The sequence below is a fragment of the Nycticebus coucang genome, chromosome 22, assembly GCF_027406575.1.
Source record: "Nycticebus coucang isolate mNycCou1 chromosome 22, mNycCou1.pri, whole genome shotgun sequence".
Taxonomy (NCBI): Eukaryota; Metazoa; Chordata; class Mammalia; order Primates; family Lorisidae; genus Nycticebus; species Nycticebus coucang.
The window spans coordinates 14321459-14342029 of NC_069801.1; the positions used below are offsets into that span (position 1 = coordinate 14321459).

At 49.6% G+C, this 20571-nt stretch overlaps 1 protein-coding gene across 2 annotated transcripts in view; it reads right to left on the reverse strand.

Annotated features, from left to right (window-relative positions):
- The window catches only part of CAPZB (capping actin protein of muscle Z-line subunit beta), a 143116-nt gene extending 123268 nt beyond the window's left edge, over positions 1–19848 (reverse strand). Inside the window, exon 1 of one of the 2 annotated variants that reach the window (XM_053575704.1) lies at positions 19659–19789. In XM_053575704.1, coding sequence (XP_053431679.1) covers positions 19659–19661 — 3 coding nt within the window. In that variant the 5' untranslated portion in view covers positions 19662–19789. Of the gene's footprint in view, positions 1–19658 lie in introns of both variants that reach the window. The other variant, XM_053575703.1, reaches the window with a different exon arrangement.
- Positions 19849–20571: the final 723 nt, after the last annotated feature.

The window sequence follows — 20571 nt, forward strand, 5'->3', positions numbered from 1 at the left end:
GTATAAATGTTTCATGTATTTCCTCGCCTCAGTGATTCAGATGTTGCAATTAGACTCTCCTTTCCATCTTTCTTTCCTTTTTTTTTTTTTTTTTTTGTAGAGACAGAGTCTTGCTTTATCCACCTCGGTAGAGCGCTGTGGCATCACACAGCTCACAGCAACCTCCAACTCCTGGGCTTAGGCGATTCTCCTGCCTCAGCCTCCGAGTAGGTGGGACAACAGGCGTTTGCCGCAACGCCCGGGTATTTGTTGTTGTTGATGTTGCAGTCTGGCCAGGGCCGGGTTTGAACCTGCCACCCTCACTATATGGGGCCAGCGCCCTGCTCACTGAGCCACAGGCGCTGCCCTTCCTTTCCATCTTGCTATATGCTTCCTTTACACTCCCAGCACAGAGAGGCCAGAAGTGCCCTTCAAAGCCTCCAGATGAGCAGAGCTGTTTTGGTCTAAAGCGTAATTCAGGTTCACGTAACACCTCATCTCACTTCCCACGTCTGTTTCTACACCAACATCAGATACCAGGGAACTGCATAAATGCTTGAAAACACCACAGGGCAGCAGGGCTCTAGAAAGCCAGCCCATTAAAAAAAAAAGAAAGAAAAGAAAGCCAGCCCTGGGCAGCACCTGTGGCTCAGTGAGTAGGGAGCCAACCCCACATACCGAGGGTGGTGGGTTCAAACCCGGCCCCAGCCAAACTGCAACAAAAAATATGCAGGCGTTGTGGCGGGCGCCTGTGGACCCAGCTACTGGGGAGGCTGAGGCAAGAGAATCACCTAAGCCCAGGAGCTGGAGGTTGCTGTGAGCTGTGATGGCACAGCACTCTACCACGGGCAATAAAGTGAAACTTTGTCTCTACAAAAAAAAAAAAAAAAAAAGCCAGCCCATTCCACCCCTCAGGGCCTAAGAATGGAGCCCTTGTCTAAAATCATCAGGGAATCCAAGGCTCGTGAGGTCAGATCCACTCCTAGAGACGGGTACACACCTGTTGTAAGACCAGGAAGAAAGTGACTCCCCAATACTCAAGTCCTCTGAGACTCACTCCTTTACTAGAAAAGTGCTGTCAAATACTTACAGGGATCACACTCCCCTCTAACTATTCCCCACCAAAAACCAATAAAAACTTGTGGACAAATCCTATTTAAGTCTTATTTCTCAAGCACCATCACCGTAACCACCTGTACCTGACGAGACAGGCACATGTGCCACACCCACCGGGCTGTCTGGGTGCTCGGCATGTTAATGCACAGGTTCTATACTCGCAAATTCACCTACTTGATGCAATTTATTTATAACTCCAAAATCGATATGTGTGCAGAGTGGCTAAAACTCGAGCCAGCCAACTCACATGTTCCACGCTGAGGTTGAACACGGTGACGCTCTGCCTTCTCGTGGCAGCTCTCATTCTGTAAGGAAGTGCCTTTTTCACAGCCTATTTAATGCCAGTCTTTTCACATTTTATGCTTTTTGCTGACTTCCTTGTTTAAAACTACCCCAGAGCACTGTGCTGAGGTACCATCCAGTGTTCCCATGCACAGGGAGGCCGTGACGATGTGCCTTACGGTACACGTGTCAGGGAAGCTTCATTCAGGTGCCAGTAATGGGACGACTGACTGTGAGTTCTATGTTATTTCATCAAAAACAAAAAACAAGGTTTATGTATTAATCAGAGGACAAAAAGATTGTGATCAGAGGCTTATAGAAAACTTACCCGGTATTTCCCCTAAGGAGCAGTGAGCCAGTATTTGCTACCTGTGTTGGTATTCACAGAACACAACTGCGGCAAGTAACAAGAATCCACTATGCATAAACATGGGCAGGGAAGGAGAGTTTGCACCCTCAAAACACAATCTACGGGAGCAAAGTCATAACGTGCAAGAAGCGAATAGGAGAAGAACAAAAACTAATAATAAATTTCTATTAGCACCCTCACTGCAGTGCAATGTGTAAGGAAAAATTAAAAACTCTTACTTATCTAACAGGAGGGAATGGGTAAGTTATAGTATTAGCCAGATGAAATATTGAAAGTCATTTAAAATGTTCATGAGTTTCTAACCAAAAAAAGCTGTTTCAACACTCAGTGAAAAAAGCAGGATATAAAAATGGCCCAGACAACATGAACTCTATTGCAGGAAAACATCCTGTAGTTTTAAACATGGAACTCAGCAAAAAGCACAAAACGTGAAAAGCTAGGCACAGACTAAGACACCGAAACAACAAAGCAAAAGGCTGACAGAAGCTGCGGGCAGGGTGAGATTACACGTGATTTTCTTCTTCCTTCTTTTCTATACAGTAGAACCTCTGTAAGTTGACCACCCAAGGGACTGGAACAAACAGGTCAACATACAGAGGTGGTCACCATAAGGAACTAGGCCTACTGTACTGATACGCACATGTGGTGCATGTCTGGTCTGTGAAAATCAGGTGGTGGTCAACGTAGGGAGCTGGTCAACCATGCAGGTTCTACTCCATTTTCAAACTTTTCCACAGTAAACATTTTCTAACAAAAGAGAAAACACAATGCGCTTTTTTTTCAAATCACACTATCAAGTTCCGAAGGGCTCCCCTGGTGGTCATGCTCAGCAGGGACATTCACCTCCTCCACGACCTTTGCTAGCTCAGGGTCCCCGGCACCTGGCATGGATGCACTCAGGGAGTGATGGTAAATGGTGGTTAGGTGCAGGACAGCAGAACCAGCTACATTCAAGGGCAGGAAGTCAACTGCTAAACTATGAAGGCCGGGGAGGTGCTGACTTCTGTAGACCAGGGTAAATCAGAGGCTCCATCAGGACACAGGATGCCCTTCCTAGCCGGGGCCCTGCCTCCCTGCCCAACTGTACCAAGCTCCCGCATCCTCACCCCTTTGTCTCCAAGTTTAAATTATTGCTGGTCTCCCTGCACGTGCCATGCCCTCCTGTGCCTCCGAGTCTGGCATGTGCTATCTCTATGTCTGCCATGTCTCTGTACCCACCCCTCGTCCTCCTTTGATACACTGCTGTGCTCGGACACAGTCCCTCCATTCTGCAGGGGTACCAACTGTCCCCCTCAGATGGTCTCCTGGTAGGAATGTACCCCTTTCATGCCCACCCCCCAAGCTGGGCACACAGTATTGTACAATATTTGTTGGCATGAAGGGACGGATGGTGGGGCAGACAGGCATGGAGGGCTGCGGTAGTCAGAGGAAGCCTCATAGCAGAGGTGGTGGGGTGCAGGCTCTGAAAGGCCAACAGGAGGGTTGCAGGGAGGAGGGAGTGAGGCAAGAGGAGGCTGCCAGCTGCAGTCAGAGCCAAGAACTGGTGGTCGCCAGAGCATTTTAGGTGGTCCACAGATGAGCATTTTTATATCCATAGTTAATATACATTTATTTCCAAGTACTCTTTCTATTTATGGCAACTGATAATTGATTTGCCATTTATGGTAAGAACAAAGTTTCCCTCCTAAGTGAAGGAAACTCCACTTTAAGTTAAAAAATGAGGCAACTTCAAGAAAAACAAATAACAGTTCTGGCAAAGGGAAGAATATGGCAAATATGAAGGCTAACCTTACTTAGAAAAGCACATTTTGCAGGAAGGGAGCCAGACTGAGGAAGTGAAGCTTGCGGGCAGGGACGGCAAGTCAGTTCCCTGCATGCAGGCAGGAGGCAGAGGCCACCGAGAGCGCACTTGTCAGGGCGAAGTGACCAAGAAAAACACACATTCTCTTAGCTCCCCACTGTCACTCCTGAGGACTTATCTCTGGGAAGTAACTCAGAGGAAGGATGCCCACCGCAACAGAGAGAACAGGGTAAAGGGCTAGCAAGCTGTCAACTGCTGTGACCCTCACAGCCACCGGGAGGCAGGTATGCTTAACATGAATGTTTCCCTGAACCGCAAGCACAGGACAGACTGACTGCTGAGCGTAACAGAGAAGTTTCCGCACTGGGACATGTCCTCATATGTCACATCTCACTGGCTGCATTACATTGCATCATACTGTGCAACCACCATTTTCACCCCGCTGCTGGACATCCACAATCTTCAGCGTCTTGTTGCTGCAATTCCTGTCTCCTATGTACACGATCACAGGAGCTACAGACCCAAAGGGACCTGGGCTTGAACTGGATCTGTCCTTAGATTTAAGTCCAGCCACTGGTGTTTTCTTTTTCCTCAGAGGGGTGGGGAGGTTTGTTTTAGATCTCAGGCTAGAGAGCAGTGGCGCCATCATAGCTCACAGCAACCTCAAACTCCCAGGCTCAAGGGATCTTCCTGCCTCAGCCTGCCAAGTAGCTGAAACTACAAGCATGTGCCACCATGCCCAGCTAACTTTTTTATTTTTGGTAGAGATAGGGGGCGGGGGGGAGGTCTTACTATGTTGCTCAGGCTGGTCTTGAACTCCTGTCCTCAAATGATGCTCTTGCCTTGGGCTCCCAAAGTGCTGGTATTACAGGCGTGAGCCACCATTCTACCACTGGCATGCAGACTGGTCCGCCCGACCACCATGAAGCCCTCTCACCCATGTCATGCTGGTTTTCCCATGCATCACTGAAGAAGCATATTCAAAGATGAGCTTTCAAATGGGCCAAAGTTTATGTGGCAGAAAAGTCTACTCAAGAGAACAGAGCCCAGATTCGAGGGGGTTAGACACAGGACCCTAATCTCAGTTACTCTAGTTTACTGTGGGGCCTTGGGCAAGTTATGAGCCCCACATGAGCAGTAAAACTTCCATGACAGAGTTAAGGGCAAAGCCTTTAAAGTCAGATCCGCTGAGTTCAAGTCCTTACTCTGCCACTTATTAGCAATTTACACAAAGCCTCTAAATTTACGTAATTTCTAAGGTTCATAAAGTCCTAAATTTATAGGATCCCATGCTCAGGAGGATTCCGGGAACTACACAGGATAGTGCATGTGAAGTGCTAAGTAAAGTGCACAGTACCAGAAGCTACTGCCTTCCTGGCCTTATCAACGCTGAGCACCTGCTGAATGCTTCTGCTGAGTTGGAACGTGGTTGTTCCGTCTTCCCCCTGGTCCTTAGGGAGTACGTTCCAAGCCCCCCGTGGATGCATGAAACTGCAGATGGTACTGAACCCTACATATACGATGTTTTTTTCCTCTACATGTTTTTTCCTCTAAACATGCACAGTCATATTAAAAATAACTGATAAGAAAATGGAACAAAGGTAACAACACACTGTAATGAAAGTATGTGAACAAGGTCTCTCAATCTCTCTCAAAATACTGTAATTGTTGGGCGGCGCCTGTGGCTCAGTGAGTAGGGCGCCGGCCCCATATGCTGAGGGTGGCGGGTTCAAACCCAGCCCCGGCCAAACTGCAACAACAACAAAAAAAAATAGCCGGGCGTTGTGGTGGGCGCCTGTAGTCCCAGCTGCTTGGGAGGCTGAGGCAAGAGAATCGCGTAAGCCCAAGAGTTAGAGGTTGCTGTGAGCTGTGTGATGCCACGGCACTCTACCAAGGGCGGTACAGTGAGACTCTGTCTCTACAAAAAAAAAAAAAAAAAAAAAAAAATACTGTAATTGTTTTTGACCACAGTTGACCTCAGCTAACTGAAACCATGTAAAGTAAAACCTGCATAAGGAAGGGCTGCCATACTTGGGAATGACTTTTTTCCCTATTCTTTTTCCTTTCATTAGAGATTCTGACATGTTGGAATTCCACTCAGTTAACCCAATGCCTCAAACTGATGCAGCGGTTAAGAGCCAAGCCTCACCGAGCACCTGGAGTCCAGCACACAGGTGCAGACTGGAGGACCACTTTCCTCAGAACATGTCCCTGTCAGCGAATCCGTCACAAGACAGGACATCCCTTCCTTGGGGGCCAGGCAACCAGTCTTTCCCTGCTATTTCAAGAAATGCACCCTCAACAATCAGTATGCATCAAACAGACACTATGGATCAAAATAAAAGCAGAACCCTGGAGGAAATTCCCAAGCCACGTCTGCGTGCTCTCCATCTGGAATACACAAAGCTCAGAAACCACAGGCCATCAGCACACAGGGAAAGTATCTACAGAGCCAGTTTTATGGTAGGCAAAAGGACAAGGGCATTCTAACTAGCAGGATAAATGCCTCTGGAGAAAGTTATTTAAAGGAAGGAATGAAAAAATCCAGATGATTATGAAAATGTGAAGATGGGCTCTATTTCCCAGGACTATCACCAAGTGCAAAATAAGATGAAAAGCAACAGAGGCTGCTGTGAACTGAGGACACAGACCCCACTCACCTTGCGAGAGGGTGTTGCCATTCACAGCCTAGAGCTCCAAGCTGTCAGAGGCTAGGGATCCCTTTCAGTGCTCTGGGTGGCTTAAACCTCTGGGGCATGAACCAATAACCTACTGGTTATGCAGGGAGGCAACAGATGGTGGTCTCTCTGCCCCATCTCTGGCACCAGGCTGCAGCTATGACACAGCCAGGCCTGGAGCAAACTGGTCCTGAGTTTGAACGCTGGCTTGGTCAGTGACAGCATTATCCCCATACTATTATCCATTATTTCAGAGTGTGCCTGGATGTGCACTGAGAAAGAAAAAGAAAATGAGGGAGGTAGAAAGGCTGTAAGCTCACTATTCAACCCTGCAGGGTGATTTCCAGACCCTGACTATGCTGCAGAAGTCACTACGTTGGAAATGAGGCCCGTCTTAAATGAAGAACTGCAACAATGGCCTGCCCCTTCTTCCCACAATTTAAGATGGGCTCCAAGCCACCAAAGCAAAGTCAGGACAGCCACCTAACACACACAACACTTTGTGCTGCAGAAGTTTAAAAAACACTTAAGAACATTTGGTAGAATCTTCAACATAAAGCACTTTCCTCTGTACAGAAAAATGACATCCCTGGACTAGCCTCCAGGGTGCCTGTGAGGAATATGTTTTAGAATCACAAGGACTGAATTGAAAGGGCACTTCTGCCCCCTTCCTAGCTATTCCACCTTGTACAAGGTACCTTTTAATCTCTCAGGCCTCCATTTCCACATGTGCAAAACAGGGGGGTGATAAGGCCATGGTAATGCTTACACGCCATGGTGCCGGTGACATTCGGCACACAGAGGCTGGCCCACGGCAAGTCCCTTGCACGGTAAACCCCATGAGCATAAGTGCAGAGGCCTGCCTGGCTTCTAGGAGTGGCTCCAAGGAGTGGCCCAAGAGCAAACATCCTGGAACCTGAGGATCAAGGCCTTCTCAGTAGATAATATTAATACCTACATTTTGGACTTACGGTATTCTTTAACATAGAGATTTTTAGACCCAATTCAAAGGTGTTAATTTGCACTGACAAATGATGGAATTCCTATAGGTAATCACAAGCCTGTGGGAAGTGTCCACATGTGAAGCCTGAGCTACAGCACTGTACGTACATCATTCTTATTTAGTCCTCTCCACTACCCTGTGAAGGAGGATGGCATACCCATTTTGCTGATCTGGACATTGAGGCTCAGAGCAGTGGAATGACCAGGTTCAAGCCCACAGTTAATAAGCTGCAGATCCAGGAGGCTTCTTCCACTGTGCTGCACCAGGCTGCATTAGGCAGGCACCACTTTTCTTCCTCTTCTCCTTTATCTTGCCACCTTTTTTTTTTTTTTTTTTTTTTGAGATAGAGTTTCACTTTGTCGCCCTCAGTAGAGTGCTGTAGTATCACAGCTCACAGCAACCTCCAGCTCTTGGGCTTACGCAATTCTCTTGCCTCAGCCCCCTGAGTAGCTGGGACTACAGGCACCCGCCACAACACCCAGCTATTTTTTTGCTGCAGTTTGGCCAGGGTCGGATTTGAACCTGCCACCCTCGGTATATGGGGCCAGCGCCCTACTCACTGAGCCACAGGTGCCACCCTATCTTGCCACCTTTCTATACTCCTAAATCTCAATACTCCACATAGCTTCGAATCAAACACATGCCCTCAAAATGAAATCTCAAACCCCTACGGCAGTGAAGCCTTGTCAGACTGGCAGTTTCGAACGCAACGTAGGTCAGAAGCTGAGAGTGCCTGCGGAAACCTGCCACCTGTGCAGGAGGACAAAATGGATTGGAAAATAAGCACAGTACCTGTCTGGGGAAGGAGGCTGACAACATCATGCTTTGCTTTCCTCCAAGACTCTGAATATCAAATGTGACCGGCACACCAGGGCTGGCCACTCATACACAGAGAAAGAAAAGAATGGAGCCATTTTTCAGAAGAGTGACTTGTATTATCACCTGCAACAAAAGCACCATTTCAAACAACTTGTTCACCGAGAGGCCAGGGCACGCCCTGCAAGGCAGTGAGCTGCACAAGAAGCCAGGCCTCCACAGCGAGATCAAGCACCCACACCAAGTCCTAACCGCTCTCAACACAAGGCAAAGGGAGTTTCCACGAGTGAAGTCTCTTTCAGCTCTCATAACACACTAAGAGTCCACGTCGCTGACAATAACAGTGCTATTACTGTTGATAATGACAGTTAACATTTGCCTGACTTTAGGTATATTAACTCACATAATCCTCATAAATCCATCAGAAGTAGCTACTTTTATTCTCACTGTCTCATAGACAAGGAGATGGGAGCACAAAAGTGGAGGAAAGTGCCTGAGCCTGCAGGGCTTGGACTAGAACCCAGGCTTTCTGGCTCTGGCGCTTGCCCCTCACTGCCTCTGGACTCAGGAATCAAGACTGTCTTGAGATCATTCAGAAACTCCAGGAACGGCACTCATGCGACTCTGGGCCATGTGCTCAGCACCCACCACATACAGAGCCATCGGGGAACGTCAGACACTATTAGGATCATCAGGATCACACACCCCAGCCTGCCAAGGCCAGCACCTCCAGGCAGGGTCTAGTGCCAGGAGGGCCAAAGAGCTAAAGAGCATACTGCCCCCTCTCTCTGGGGGCAGACACCACTCAGCTCCTGACTCTGAAGACTGCAGGGGCCTCAGGAGAAGCCAGCTAGCTGACAGCTCTGAGGGAGGTCTGGACATCATAATTGCACCTTGGAATCACTCGGCTACCTCAGGTTGACCTACATGAAATGCTGACAATCAGCCATTTGTGGCCTAGGAAAATGGCAATTTCATATGGTTTAACAGAATGGGGGGGGGGCGCGTAAACCTTTATTAAGGACCTACCAAGTATTTATTCACCCAGCAAACACCTGTATAGCAGCAGCTTGTGCAGGGACAGTGTAACAGAGCACTCAAAACTGAGAGGCAGGATTTATCATTCATCTTCCCTCCTAAGAATAAGAAATTTACCAGGCAAAACGAGGGAAACCAACTCAACCTGGTCACGTAACTATCAAAACAAGCCAATTTTGTCCTCTCCTCTGAACCACTGCATCTTACACTGTATGTGGTGCCTAGGGCTGGGAGGGGTTTCACAAAGAACCTCCAAGGACCCCTTGCAAGGCTTTGTCAACCAACAGTCCCCAGCAAGGGGCTGCTGTGATGATATGTGCCCTGGCACTCCTGTCACAGGCAGGAAGCAGGGATGCTGACACTCCTGTGCAAAGTACCATCCCGCCCAGAAGGCCAAGGCACAGCCCTGCTGAGGGCAGGCTAAGACACAGCTAAGACTTCAAGGTTTACCAGAGATCTTCCTAAAAACAGTTCTACTGCTTGCATTTCAACTTGAACCAAAAAAAACCCTTCTAACTGCTAAACTAAACTCAGACTTCTTAGGCCTCAGTTTCCTTATCTATACAACAAGCACCCCAGTGAGCCAGTGCCTGAGAGGCAGGATAGGAGAATTTAACCAGCACCAGCTTCCGAGTGGGACACACCTGAAGCTGCATGGTAACTGCACGGTAACCACCACTAACCAGCTGGGGGCCTTCGGCAGGTTACTACACCCTTCTGAGCTTTGGTTTCCTTATCTGCAACATGAGGAATCAGACTCCTAGGGCTGGAGTTGAGAGAATCAGAGGTAACAACGACCACAGACATCTGCAGAGACAGTGGCAGAAGAAGGGGCTATGCTGCTGGGACCCCTGGAGCCCGCAGGAGGGCATACCTACACCTACGGGAAGAAGGCAGGGGCGTCCTCCAATCCCTGTGCCACAAGTGTGCGCCTCAAGACCAAGCCATCCAAATCTCAGGACAACCAGGAGTCTACAACCACACTGTGCCAGAGATTTGAGGACAGGAACTGTCTGGAGGACACACAGTGAAGAAGCAACCTTAGCTCACATCAGATAGTCAAACCTGTAACCCTAGCACTCTGGGAGGCCGAGGTGGGAGGATCCCTTGAGCTCCGGAATTCGAAATCAGCCAGAGCAAGAGCCAGACCCCATCTCTACTAAAAATAGAAAAACTAGTAGGGTGTAGTGGCAGCCACACGAAGTCCCAGTTACTTGGGAAGTGGAGGAAAAGACTTTGAGGTTGCTGTGAGCTATGACGCCAGAGCACTCTACCCAGGTCAACTGAGTGAGATTCTGTCTCAAAAAAAAAAAAAAGAAAAGAAGAGGGCGGTGCCCATAGCTCAGTGGATAGGACGCTGGCGGGTTTGAACCTGGCTCGGGCTTGCTAAAAAAACAGTAATAACTGCAACAGAAAAATCGCCAGGCATTGTGGCGGGGGCCTGTACTTGGGAGGCTGAGGCAAGAGAATCGCTTAAGCCCAAGAGTCTGAGGTTGCTGTGAGCTGTGATGCCATAGCACTTGACCCAGGGTGACAGCTTGGGACTCTGTCTCAAAAAAAAAAAAAAAGAAAGAAATTCTCAACAGAGTGACCTAACAGCCAAGCCCAGCTGCTGCTCTGTTGAGGTCTGAGTTCCTCAGTAATGGGTCCACACCTGGCCCTAGCAGCCACACGGACCTGAAAGTCACTGGGCAAGCTGTGCTCAGCAGGGAAACAAAGGACTAATACGTGAAAACAAAGCTGGAGACAGACAGGGAAACGTCAGTGACCACCGGGCCCCACGATTACACTTTCCTAACCTTAGACTTTTCACACCAGGGGGGTCTCACATAAAAGCTCCTCCTCCCAGTTGCTAAGTGCGAAACTGTAAAGCAGGAAGCATGAACATGCAGAACCAGACACACCAGGGCCAAAGCCTCAGGACGGAGAAGCCTAGAGCCGCAACACCAAACAAGAGCAAGCCAGGCCGGAACACTCCATCCACCGGTCACCACTACAGCCAAGAAGGGAAAAGGGCATCCGGTGCCACCAGGAAACACCACTGGGTCAATTCTAATTGGAAGCTGCTTGTTATTCATTTACTCCAGCAGGAAGGGTACAGGCAAAAGCATCCTTTCAGCATCTTTACATACATTACGTACACACACACACATATTTAGAAACAGGGTCTTGCTGTGTTGTCCAGGTTGGCTTCAAACTCCTGGGCTCAAGTAAGTCTCTCACCTCAGCCTCCCAAGTACCTGGGACTACAAGCCACTGTATTTTTTTTTTTTTTTTTTTGCAGTTTCTGGCCAGGGCTGGGTTTGAACCCAACACCTCCAGCGTATGGGGCTGGCGCCCCACCCCTTTGAGCCACAGGCGCTGTCCCAACCTTTATTTTTTAAATTAAAGATATTTCACTTTACAAATGTAATGCCTGAATCTTCTTATAGAAACTTGTGGGACAATTAAGCCCAAATATTATCAAATAAGATGATCCTGGCTGGGCGAGGTAGTTCAGGCCTGTAATCCTCACACTCTGGGAGGCTGAGGCAGGAGGATCACTTGAGCTTGGGATTCTGAGACCATCCTGCACAACAGTAAGACCTCATCTCTACCAAAAAAAGAAAAATTGGGTGGTGCCTGTAGCTCAAAGGGGTAGGGCGCCGGCTCCATATGCCGGAGGTGATGGGTTCAAACCCAGCCCTGGCCAAAATCTGCAAATAAATAAATAAATAAAAATTAAAAATTAAAAAAAAAAAGAAAAATTAGCCAAGTGTGATGGCAAACACCTATAGTTTCAGCTATTCGGGAGGCTGAGGCAGGAAGACTGCTTGAGTCCAAGAGTTTGAGGTTGCTGTGAGCTACAATGACGCCACTGCACTTTACCTGGGATGACAGAGTGAGACTCTGTCTCAAAAAAAAAAAAAAAAAAAATCCTAATTCAGAAGAGTCCTGCTTAGTTCAGCCCTAGAGGAAGCTTCACAGAGCAATATAAGCAGTAGCTGGAGGACTTCAAGGTCTGAGCCAGTGGTAACAAATGCTTGCAATCTACTGTGTGGTAAGACTTTTGAGACCACATTGGGCTGGTGTTTTACCAGAATGAACCCCTAAAACTGCTAGCCTTGAGCAAGGCACACTTGACTTCCAGGCTAATTGGGAGGTTAAATGTAACACCACTGATCAATCATCCATGTTAATAAAATAATCATAATACTAGTCAACATTCCTACTGCACTTGTATGCAGGCACTTTCCACATGTGAACACGCTCAATCCTCACGACAACCCTATGCAGCAGGTAAATGGTAACTACTGGGATTATTGCTTTGGAAGACAGGACCATAGGACTGGAAATTTATCACTACAAAGCTGTAGATTGAAGGCTCCTTTCACAGTCTCCAAAGATAACAGAAAAACATGCGATGGAGCAGGGAGAAGCATGGAAAAGGGAATGCAAATGGCCTCCCTAAGCCTGCCTGTGTCCTGTGTCCTGTGTGTCCTGTGCCATGGACTTCCTGGGTCCTGTGCTGTGGACTTCCCGGGTCCTGTCTGAGGATTTTCCATGTCCTGTGCTGTGGACTTCCCAGGTCCCATCTCTGAGGACCTCCCATGTCCTGTGCTGTGGACTTCCAGGTCCCATCTCTGAGGACCTCCCATGTCCTGTGCTGTGGACTTCCTGGGTCCCATCTCTGAGGACCTCCCATGTCCTGTGCTGTGGACTTCCCAGGTCCCATCTCTGAGGACTTCCCGGGTCCTGTACTGTGGACTTCTACCACGCCGTTACTGTACTCATCCCCAATTTTTTAGATACACCTGCTTCTACCTGCCTCCTATTTAAGACTCAGGCTGGACATACTCTAACAAGTCTGACTCCTCAGTAAGCATCCATGGAATGAACAACCTGATAAAGAAAAAAAAAATCACTAGAGGTAGCACAGCCCATTATCAGGACTCGGTTTCTTCACCTGTGTAACAAAGGTGACATGAGGCCTGTAGTCCCAGCTACTTGGGAGGCTGAGGCAGGAGAATCGCCTAAGCCCAGGAGTTGGAGGTTGCTGTGAGCTGTGTGACGCCACGGCACTCTACCGAGGGCAATAAAGTGAGACTCTGTCTCTACAAAAAAAATAATAATAATAATAATAATAACAAAGGTGACATGAGAACATGTCTCATGGGGCTCCCTAGAGTATTAAAAAGCAGTCAGTAAAAACCAGCTCCTGTCACTCTTACAGCCACCACACAGAGCTTCCTACCCTGCCATCACCCTCAGCAGACTGGGTGTCGCAGACACCTCTGTATGCCCAGCACCTAATGCTGTGCACATCAAGCTGAGCTTGGTGTCATTGGCAGACACAGAACGGCTGGCTGGCTGCATCACTGGGCTAACCAGACTGAAATCCCCATTCAGTTGTGAAAAGGATCTCAGGGCTTTGCAGATACCACTATCTAGGAATTAAACTGACCAGAAACAGCTGTATGTCAATGATAAAACCATCCAATCAGAATACCTACACAAGGAGCTTTGGGGCAGCCCCCTCAGCCCCAGGGACGGTAAATCACTACCTGTCACTCTGCCTTTGTCTTTATCTCCCTCCACCAGCCCTTCCTTCCCACACCACAGCCTCAGCAGCCAGGACCCTCATGCACTCGCAGGCTGATGTGCATGAATGCCTCCCTCCCTCCTTCCCGTCTCTTTACCCTTCCCAGCCTTTCTTCATGCCATGGCCAGATGCCTCTTCCTAAAATACAACTCCTCTGCCAGCCTCCTCAAATTTCTACCTGCCCTGTCAAAAATTTCACTGGCTCCACACTGTCCCAGATCAAATGCAAACTCCTTACCTTAGCAACGGAGGCGCTGCACAAATCACTCCTGACACTGAGGTACCCCCAACCCGCACCTGTCTATCTATGGTCCCCAGACTCATAGGGCTGACCACACCCCTGACCTTAGCTTTTGTGCCAGGCCTCTGCCTGGGATGGCCTGTCCTTGACCATTACCCAGGCCGTCCTCTCCGCCTGGGCACTGGTCTTCCTGGGCTCCAAGCCCAGCCACAAGCTGTGAACTGGAGTGATCTGCAGGACTTCATGGAGGCAGTGGACTACGCTGCAGAGATGGGAAGACTGTAGCACACACATGGCCCTTACGTCTTTTCTAAGTACTATTTTCTTCCTGCTGTACTCAGCTTTTTGGACGCATCTTGCCACTCCTCCTGGATTAGAGGACATGGATTATGGCTTCTATTTGTGTCCCTTACTCTGTAGTACGCAGAATAAGACAAATACATGCAACACCCACAGCTACCACTTACTGCGTGCCAGGCACTGGATGAAGTACATCAAAAGTTTCATTTTTCCTCTAGTATTTACCAGAAAAGGTTACAGACGAAGAAAACTGAGACCAAAGGCTATTAGGATCCTCACTTAGGTTACATGCTAGGTGGCAGACAGGATTCAAATCCAGATATGTCCAAATGCAGAGCCCATGTTCTGCGGAGCAGGCGGCAAAACAAAGGTAGCACCTCTCAGCTCGCCTATCTTCATTCAGTGTTTAGGTCACACTTCCTAAGTGCCAGGCAGCCAGTGCAAGGTGCAGGGTGCTTAGCAGGAACCCTGCTCTCACACAGCTCATACACATTGTCTCCAGTCCTGTCCCTCTTCTTCCAAGCTTGGCAGACAGCAAAGATATCCCACTCCTAGAGGGCTCCACCAACACAGACAAGACACGCGATATGACTCTAGCAACATGCTGTGCCCAGCTCATGGGGGGGCTGTCTTCAGTGGAGAAAAGAGCTCCACTGAAGTTCCTGTAGGAAGTTCTTAGGAAGTTCTCCATTCAAGGCACAGCCCAGAGCCAAGTAAACCACAAGCACGGTGAGCAGGCAGTAAGCTGCAGAGGAAAGGGGCTTGCTCTGGAGCCAGAAAACCCCATTCCCCCATAATAACAATATTTAGTACTTATATAATTATATGCCAGTTGCTGTTCAAAGTACATGACATGTATTATCTTACTTAAGCCTCTTAACAACCTAATGAGGAGGTACTGTTACCCTAAGGCAGTCTGGCTCCTAAATCTAACTTCTTATATTATGCTGCCTCCAGTGTAAGGCGAGAACTCAGTAGAAGAAAGCTGTGAGCGTGATAGGCGGCACACAGAGCATGTGGCTCATGCACCATCAATGTTAAGTCTCCAGGCCCGGAGAGATGGCTCATGCCAGTAATCCCAGCATTCTGGGAGGCCAAGATGGGAGAATAGCTTGAGCTCAGGAGTTCAAGACCAAAACAACCAAGACCCCATCTATACTAAAAATAGAAAAAAATAAAGCAGGCATTGTGGTGGGCACCTGTAGTCCCAGCTACTAGAGTGGCTGAGACAGGAAGATCACTTGAGCCCAGGAATTTGAGGTTGCTGTGAGCTAAGCTGAAGCCATGGCACTCTAGCCTGGGGCAACAGAGTGAGACTCTGTCTCAAAAAACCTTCCACTGAAACAAAAATCTGTTGAGAGCCCAGGTCTGGGAATGGTATGGGCCCCATTATTGAGGGATCCTGCAATTGCAAGATCTTTGGAGTTTCACACCCCACTCTCACTGGTGGTCCCCTGATACAGGAGACAAGATCCTGTACTCAGAGGCCCTATTGCTCACTCCAGCATGAGATAGGTTGGCTCGGATCTGAATCCCAATCCTGCCACTGATAACAGTTACTCAACCCCTCAAGCTTCAGGTTCCTAGTGAGTAAAATGGGGACTTAGCTACAACCTAAGTCACATTTCCAGGTCCCAGCAGATGTTCAGTCAATGGTAGCTACCCTGGACTTCTACGGGACCACAAGGTTGCACTTCTGGGTGGGGAAGAGCTTTAGGTGTGGAGAGGAACAGACCGTGTGTGCAGCGCAACCCTCTTCCACCCAATGACAGAGAGTAGGCACACCCCCAAAGGCCTAGGAGCAGAGCCTCGCACAAACCCCAACTTTCTCTTCAGTTTCCGGCCATACTTCATGCAAATATACTTGCAGCTGCAGTCGACAAAGCTCCTCCCCCTTAAACTTTAGTTAAGAGAGAAATGCCCACCCCCAACCATGGAAGCTATGAGGCTGCAAATCCTTGTCTTGCACCCTCAGCAGCACCGAGTAAGCACTTAACATCTATATACTGAATTAACATTACCTGTATGTTTAGGCACTCCCAAATGCACCTCAGTATTTGCCTGGCACTAAGCATCTCCCAGCCTGGAGAGCAGGCTTCTGAATAGTTGAGGCACCAGCCCCACCCACCATTTCCCAGCGTGATCAGTCTTCTGTCCTCTTCCCTCTCCGTGGAATGTAAGAGTAGAGGATGTCCTCGTTATAAATAGGAATACCTGCTTTCAAAGGTATGGCTTATCATTTCCTTCATCTCAAAACTATTAATCGTTGGCTACTTTTTATAAGCATTCCACCAAAAAGAGGCCAATTTGGTTTAAATAAACAAGACTGTATAGATAAGTGGGGTCTGAGTTGAACTAGGCGACAAGAGATGCCAAGAGACATTAGTGTCAACTACATTGTTTCACCTTGTTACACTATGGGGCTGCTCCTATCAGCAAAACCATCACTGAGCTGGAGCACCAACTCCTAAGGGGGCTTCCCAGAACCTTCTGCTGCTACAAGCCTCACCATAAGCACCAACACCCTAACTCTAAATTAGAATAATTCCTGTTATTAGTAATAGAACAGCGCTTTGAAACTATAAAGCATTTACTGACAGTAGTTAAGGGAATGTAAATAAATTCTATTCGCCTACGCATTCTTAACTGGGAAGGGGAAACTGATGCCATGAAAACCATGGAATTAATTCCAAAGTCAAATACATTTTAGATTTTCAAGCTGCTATTTCCCTTAATGGATAACTGAGATCTACCAGTTTTCTCTATCATCAAACCTACTGAAAATAAAAAACACAGTTACTATGATGCAACCCCACACCACCACTTCTGTCCTATCCCAACTGCCTACACTGGATTGTCAGAGTATTCAAGTAGGGAATAAAATCGACAATAAGCAATCAGAAATTACTTATAAGCCTAGGGGATAATACTCAATAAACAAGTTATTGAGAGAACAAATATGAAATCCGAGCGGCTAAGTTCATCCCAAAGAAAGAGTTCCAAGCCGCATCCTCCAGTGCCAGGTGCTGTTCTAGGCCCCAGGGATACAGCCATGGAAAACACTAGACAAAATAACCTCAAAGAGCTTACATTCTGGTCCACACTAAATATGCCTGCACCACAATGCTATTTCACCATTTAAAAAAAAAGATTTCCTATGAAAAGGCTCTAGCACGCAATCCAGACAGTAAATGCTGCTTCTCCTTAGCCATGTTCGAGTATCCCAGTATTTTTAAATAGCATGATTATACCTTCCGACATAAATAGCTTGTTACAATGGGAATAACACAGTCTAGAGCCTGCCAGATGGTGAGATGTGCCTCCATTGACCCACACTGCTCACTCCACTGACCAAGCAACACCTTGAGGGAGATGCTCCACTTTCTGAGCCTCAGCTCCTTCACCTGTAAAATGGGGACAGCAAATACCTCAGACGGTTTTGTGTGGACTGTACTGGTGAAGCACACAGCACAGTGTCCAGCAGATAATAGGTCCTTTTCCTCCACCCTTTCCTCCACCCCTTCTAGTCTTTTCAGATTGACTCCTAAGAAGCCTCAGGTGTCAGGTGCTCCTGGGTCATTATAGGCACTTTCCCATCACAGGTGGAAAAGTGCCCCTCCCTGTCTAATATGTTGCTTAGAGCAGCCCCACTTGGCCACTCCACCCAACCTCCCCTGCTTTTGCCCTAAGTGCACACTTACAAAACATCAGCCCACTTTTAAAGTCCTCACCTAAAACTATCCTTCACCCCAGGTGTTGGCCTTAAAAATGACATTGCCCACATTATTAATCAACATACGTGAAAGCATAAAAAAAAACAAACCTCTGAATTAGTCACCCAAGTTCAATGAAGGGATATCCCTTCATTAAACAAGGAACCAGGATCCTCAAAACCCTTTGGGGCCCAAAGTCCACATACAAACATTTGCCTGCACTGGATGGGAGGTGTCCCACACAGGGCGTTGATGCAGCAGGTAGATGGCCTTAGCTCTGACAGTCCATTCTTCAAAAATTCCTTGACCCTGTGAGAAGTAGTCCTCTGGCCCTTCCAACCTAGGTGTTGGGCCTGCCCTACAAAAGACCCCAGGTGGATGGAGGGCAGGCTTATGTGTGGGAACCTATGTGAAACCCCAGGTTCCCCCAAATGCACAGGTAACATTTGCCTTCCTTACCAAAACAAACACCACAAGCAGGAGCCAGCTCTCTCCCTCGGAGTTTTGCTCACCTGATCCGAGGCACCTCCATAATCAGCTGTTCCAACCCTTACAAGCTGACAGTTCAGGGGGAAAGGGAGGCTGCGCCTGCTAGGGTGCATCGTGTGCAGGCCATATGTTGGGCTCAGGGCCTGCTGGTCCCCGCGGGGCTACCGCCTTACAAGGGCGATTATGCGTTCATCCCTGTACTGTCCGCTCCTCTACCCTCCCCCCTCGGCTACAGGTCGGGCGCCACGGGCACCGGCTGCCCCGTAAGACGCACTAAGTCGGCGACCTCGGAAGGGCCCGCAGCGAACCGCACAGCATTCCAGGCACATAGATGCCTGTCCTGCGTCACTTACTCGCTCCCAGGCGGCCTCCCTAGAAGGGGCAACCCTCAACCAAAGAAGGCACAACACCGGGGCCACCCCTACTCCTAGCTAGTGAGCTCCCCTTGCTCTCCAGAGGACGCGAAGAAGGCGCGCTCTAGGTACCGGGGAGGAGACACCTGCGTCGTGCCCCGGACAGAGAGCAGGACCCCGGTGAAAGCATTAGGCCAGAGGCAGAGAGGGGCTGACGCAGGCTATGCTAAGAGTGCTGAGAAGTTCGGGAAAGGGAACAAGGCGTGGGAGAAACAGTGAGGTCCAGGCGGGGGCCATGGGTGGAGATGGGGAGGTCCAGACTTAAGACCGTGGGGGAAAGAGGAGATTCAGGGAGAAGAGGGGAGAGCCAACATAGGCCGCTGGAGCAGGAGCTGACTGGGGTCCAGACTGAGGCCATGGAGAAGGGAAGTAAGGGAGACAGCGGCCTGGCCTGAGCCACGCCAGTTAGAAACGACGACCTAGCCTGGACCACAGGGACAGGAGAAGCAAGCGGACCTAGCCCGTGCCATAGGAAGGAGGAAAGGGGCCACTCTTGGGTCACCGGAGGGGGGTGTTGCCTGGCTTGGAGCAAGAAGTAAGGAGGGTCTAGCCTTGGCTATGGAAGAGACTAACCTGGACACAGAGGTGAAGAGTGGGGCTCCATCTGGAGCCAAGGGTGGAGGCTAAGAAGGGGAGGCAGAGTCACTGTCCACCCAAGCCGCCCGCGCCGGCAGCCCCCTCCTAAGCCGAGAAGGATGGTGTCTACCTAGGGTCCCGGACCCCGCCCCTCCCCCACCTCCAAGAACCCACACTTCCTGGGCCGGGGGTCGGCGGGGGGAGGGGGACGCGAGCTCTGGCGGAGCCCCCGGGCTGAGGAGGAGGACGTGGAGCCTTTACCATGGTGGTGGTGGCGGTGGCGGTCCCGGTCCCAGCGTCTGTGGCTTTCCCCCCCGCAGCAGGGCCCGGCGCTTCCACTTCCCCGGGTGCCCAGGAGTGAACATCCGGGTCAGCGCCCCCCTCCCCCCGCGCCGGGCCGCCGCCACCTTCCTTCCCCGCCCGGCGGGGCCCAGGCCCGCCCCCCACGCCGCCAGCTCCCGGCCAATGAGCGCGCGCGGCCGCGGCGATCGCCAAGTATGGAGCGCGGCGCGAGGGGCGGGACGCCGGCTGGGGCAGCGGGGCGGGGCCTGCGGGGCGGGGCGCGGCTGCCGGCTGGGTCCGAGGGTCTTCTTCCTATGCTGGTAACTCAGATTCTGTGGGTTCAGGAGCGAATACCTCGGTGGTGGCCCTGTGGGTGCAAAAGTGGGTGGTAGCAGAGGCACAGGGCCCCGGATCCCCCAGAGTAGGGATGCGGAAGGCAACGGGACAGGGAGGGGACCGTCCGTCCGCGCCCCACCCCGTGCACGCGCTCATTCCTGCGGCGGACCCGGAACTGGTGCGGAGCGCGGGCCGACCCTGCCCAGAGAGCGCGCGTGGAACCGGAGCCCTGCGCTGCTGCGGTGGCTCCTGGAGCACAGTACTGCACCCCAGCCCGGTCTCTAGAATTAAAGAGCCTCGGGCCACGCCATTTATCCAGCACCTCCTATACACCAGATAACAGATGAATAAGATATAAAGATCCCGGTCCTTATAACTTACCTGCGACAGACTAGGTTATGAGGTTGACACAGGTAAAGATATTAGGAAATTAAGCTCAATAAATACTAGCAGTTATGAGTACTTTCAGATGTGCTGCGGAGAACCGATGCATTTGCCCAGTGGGGTTACCACCACGAAGTGACTCAGAAATTTTTTTTTCTTTCTCCATTAAATA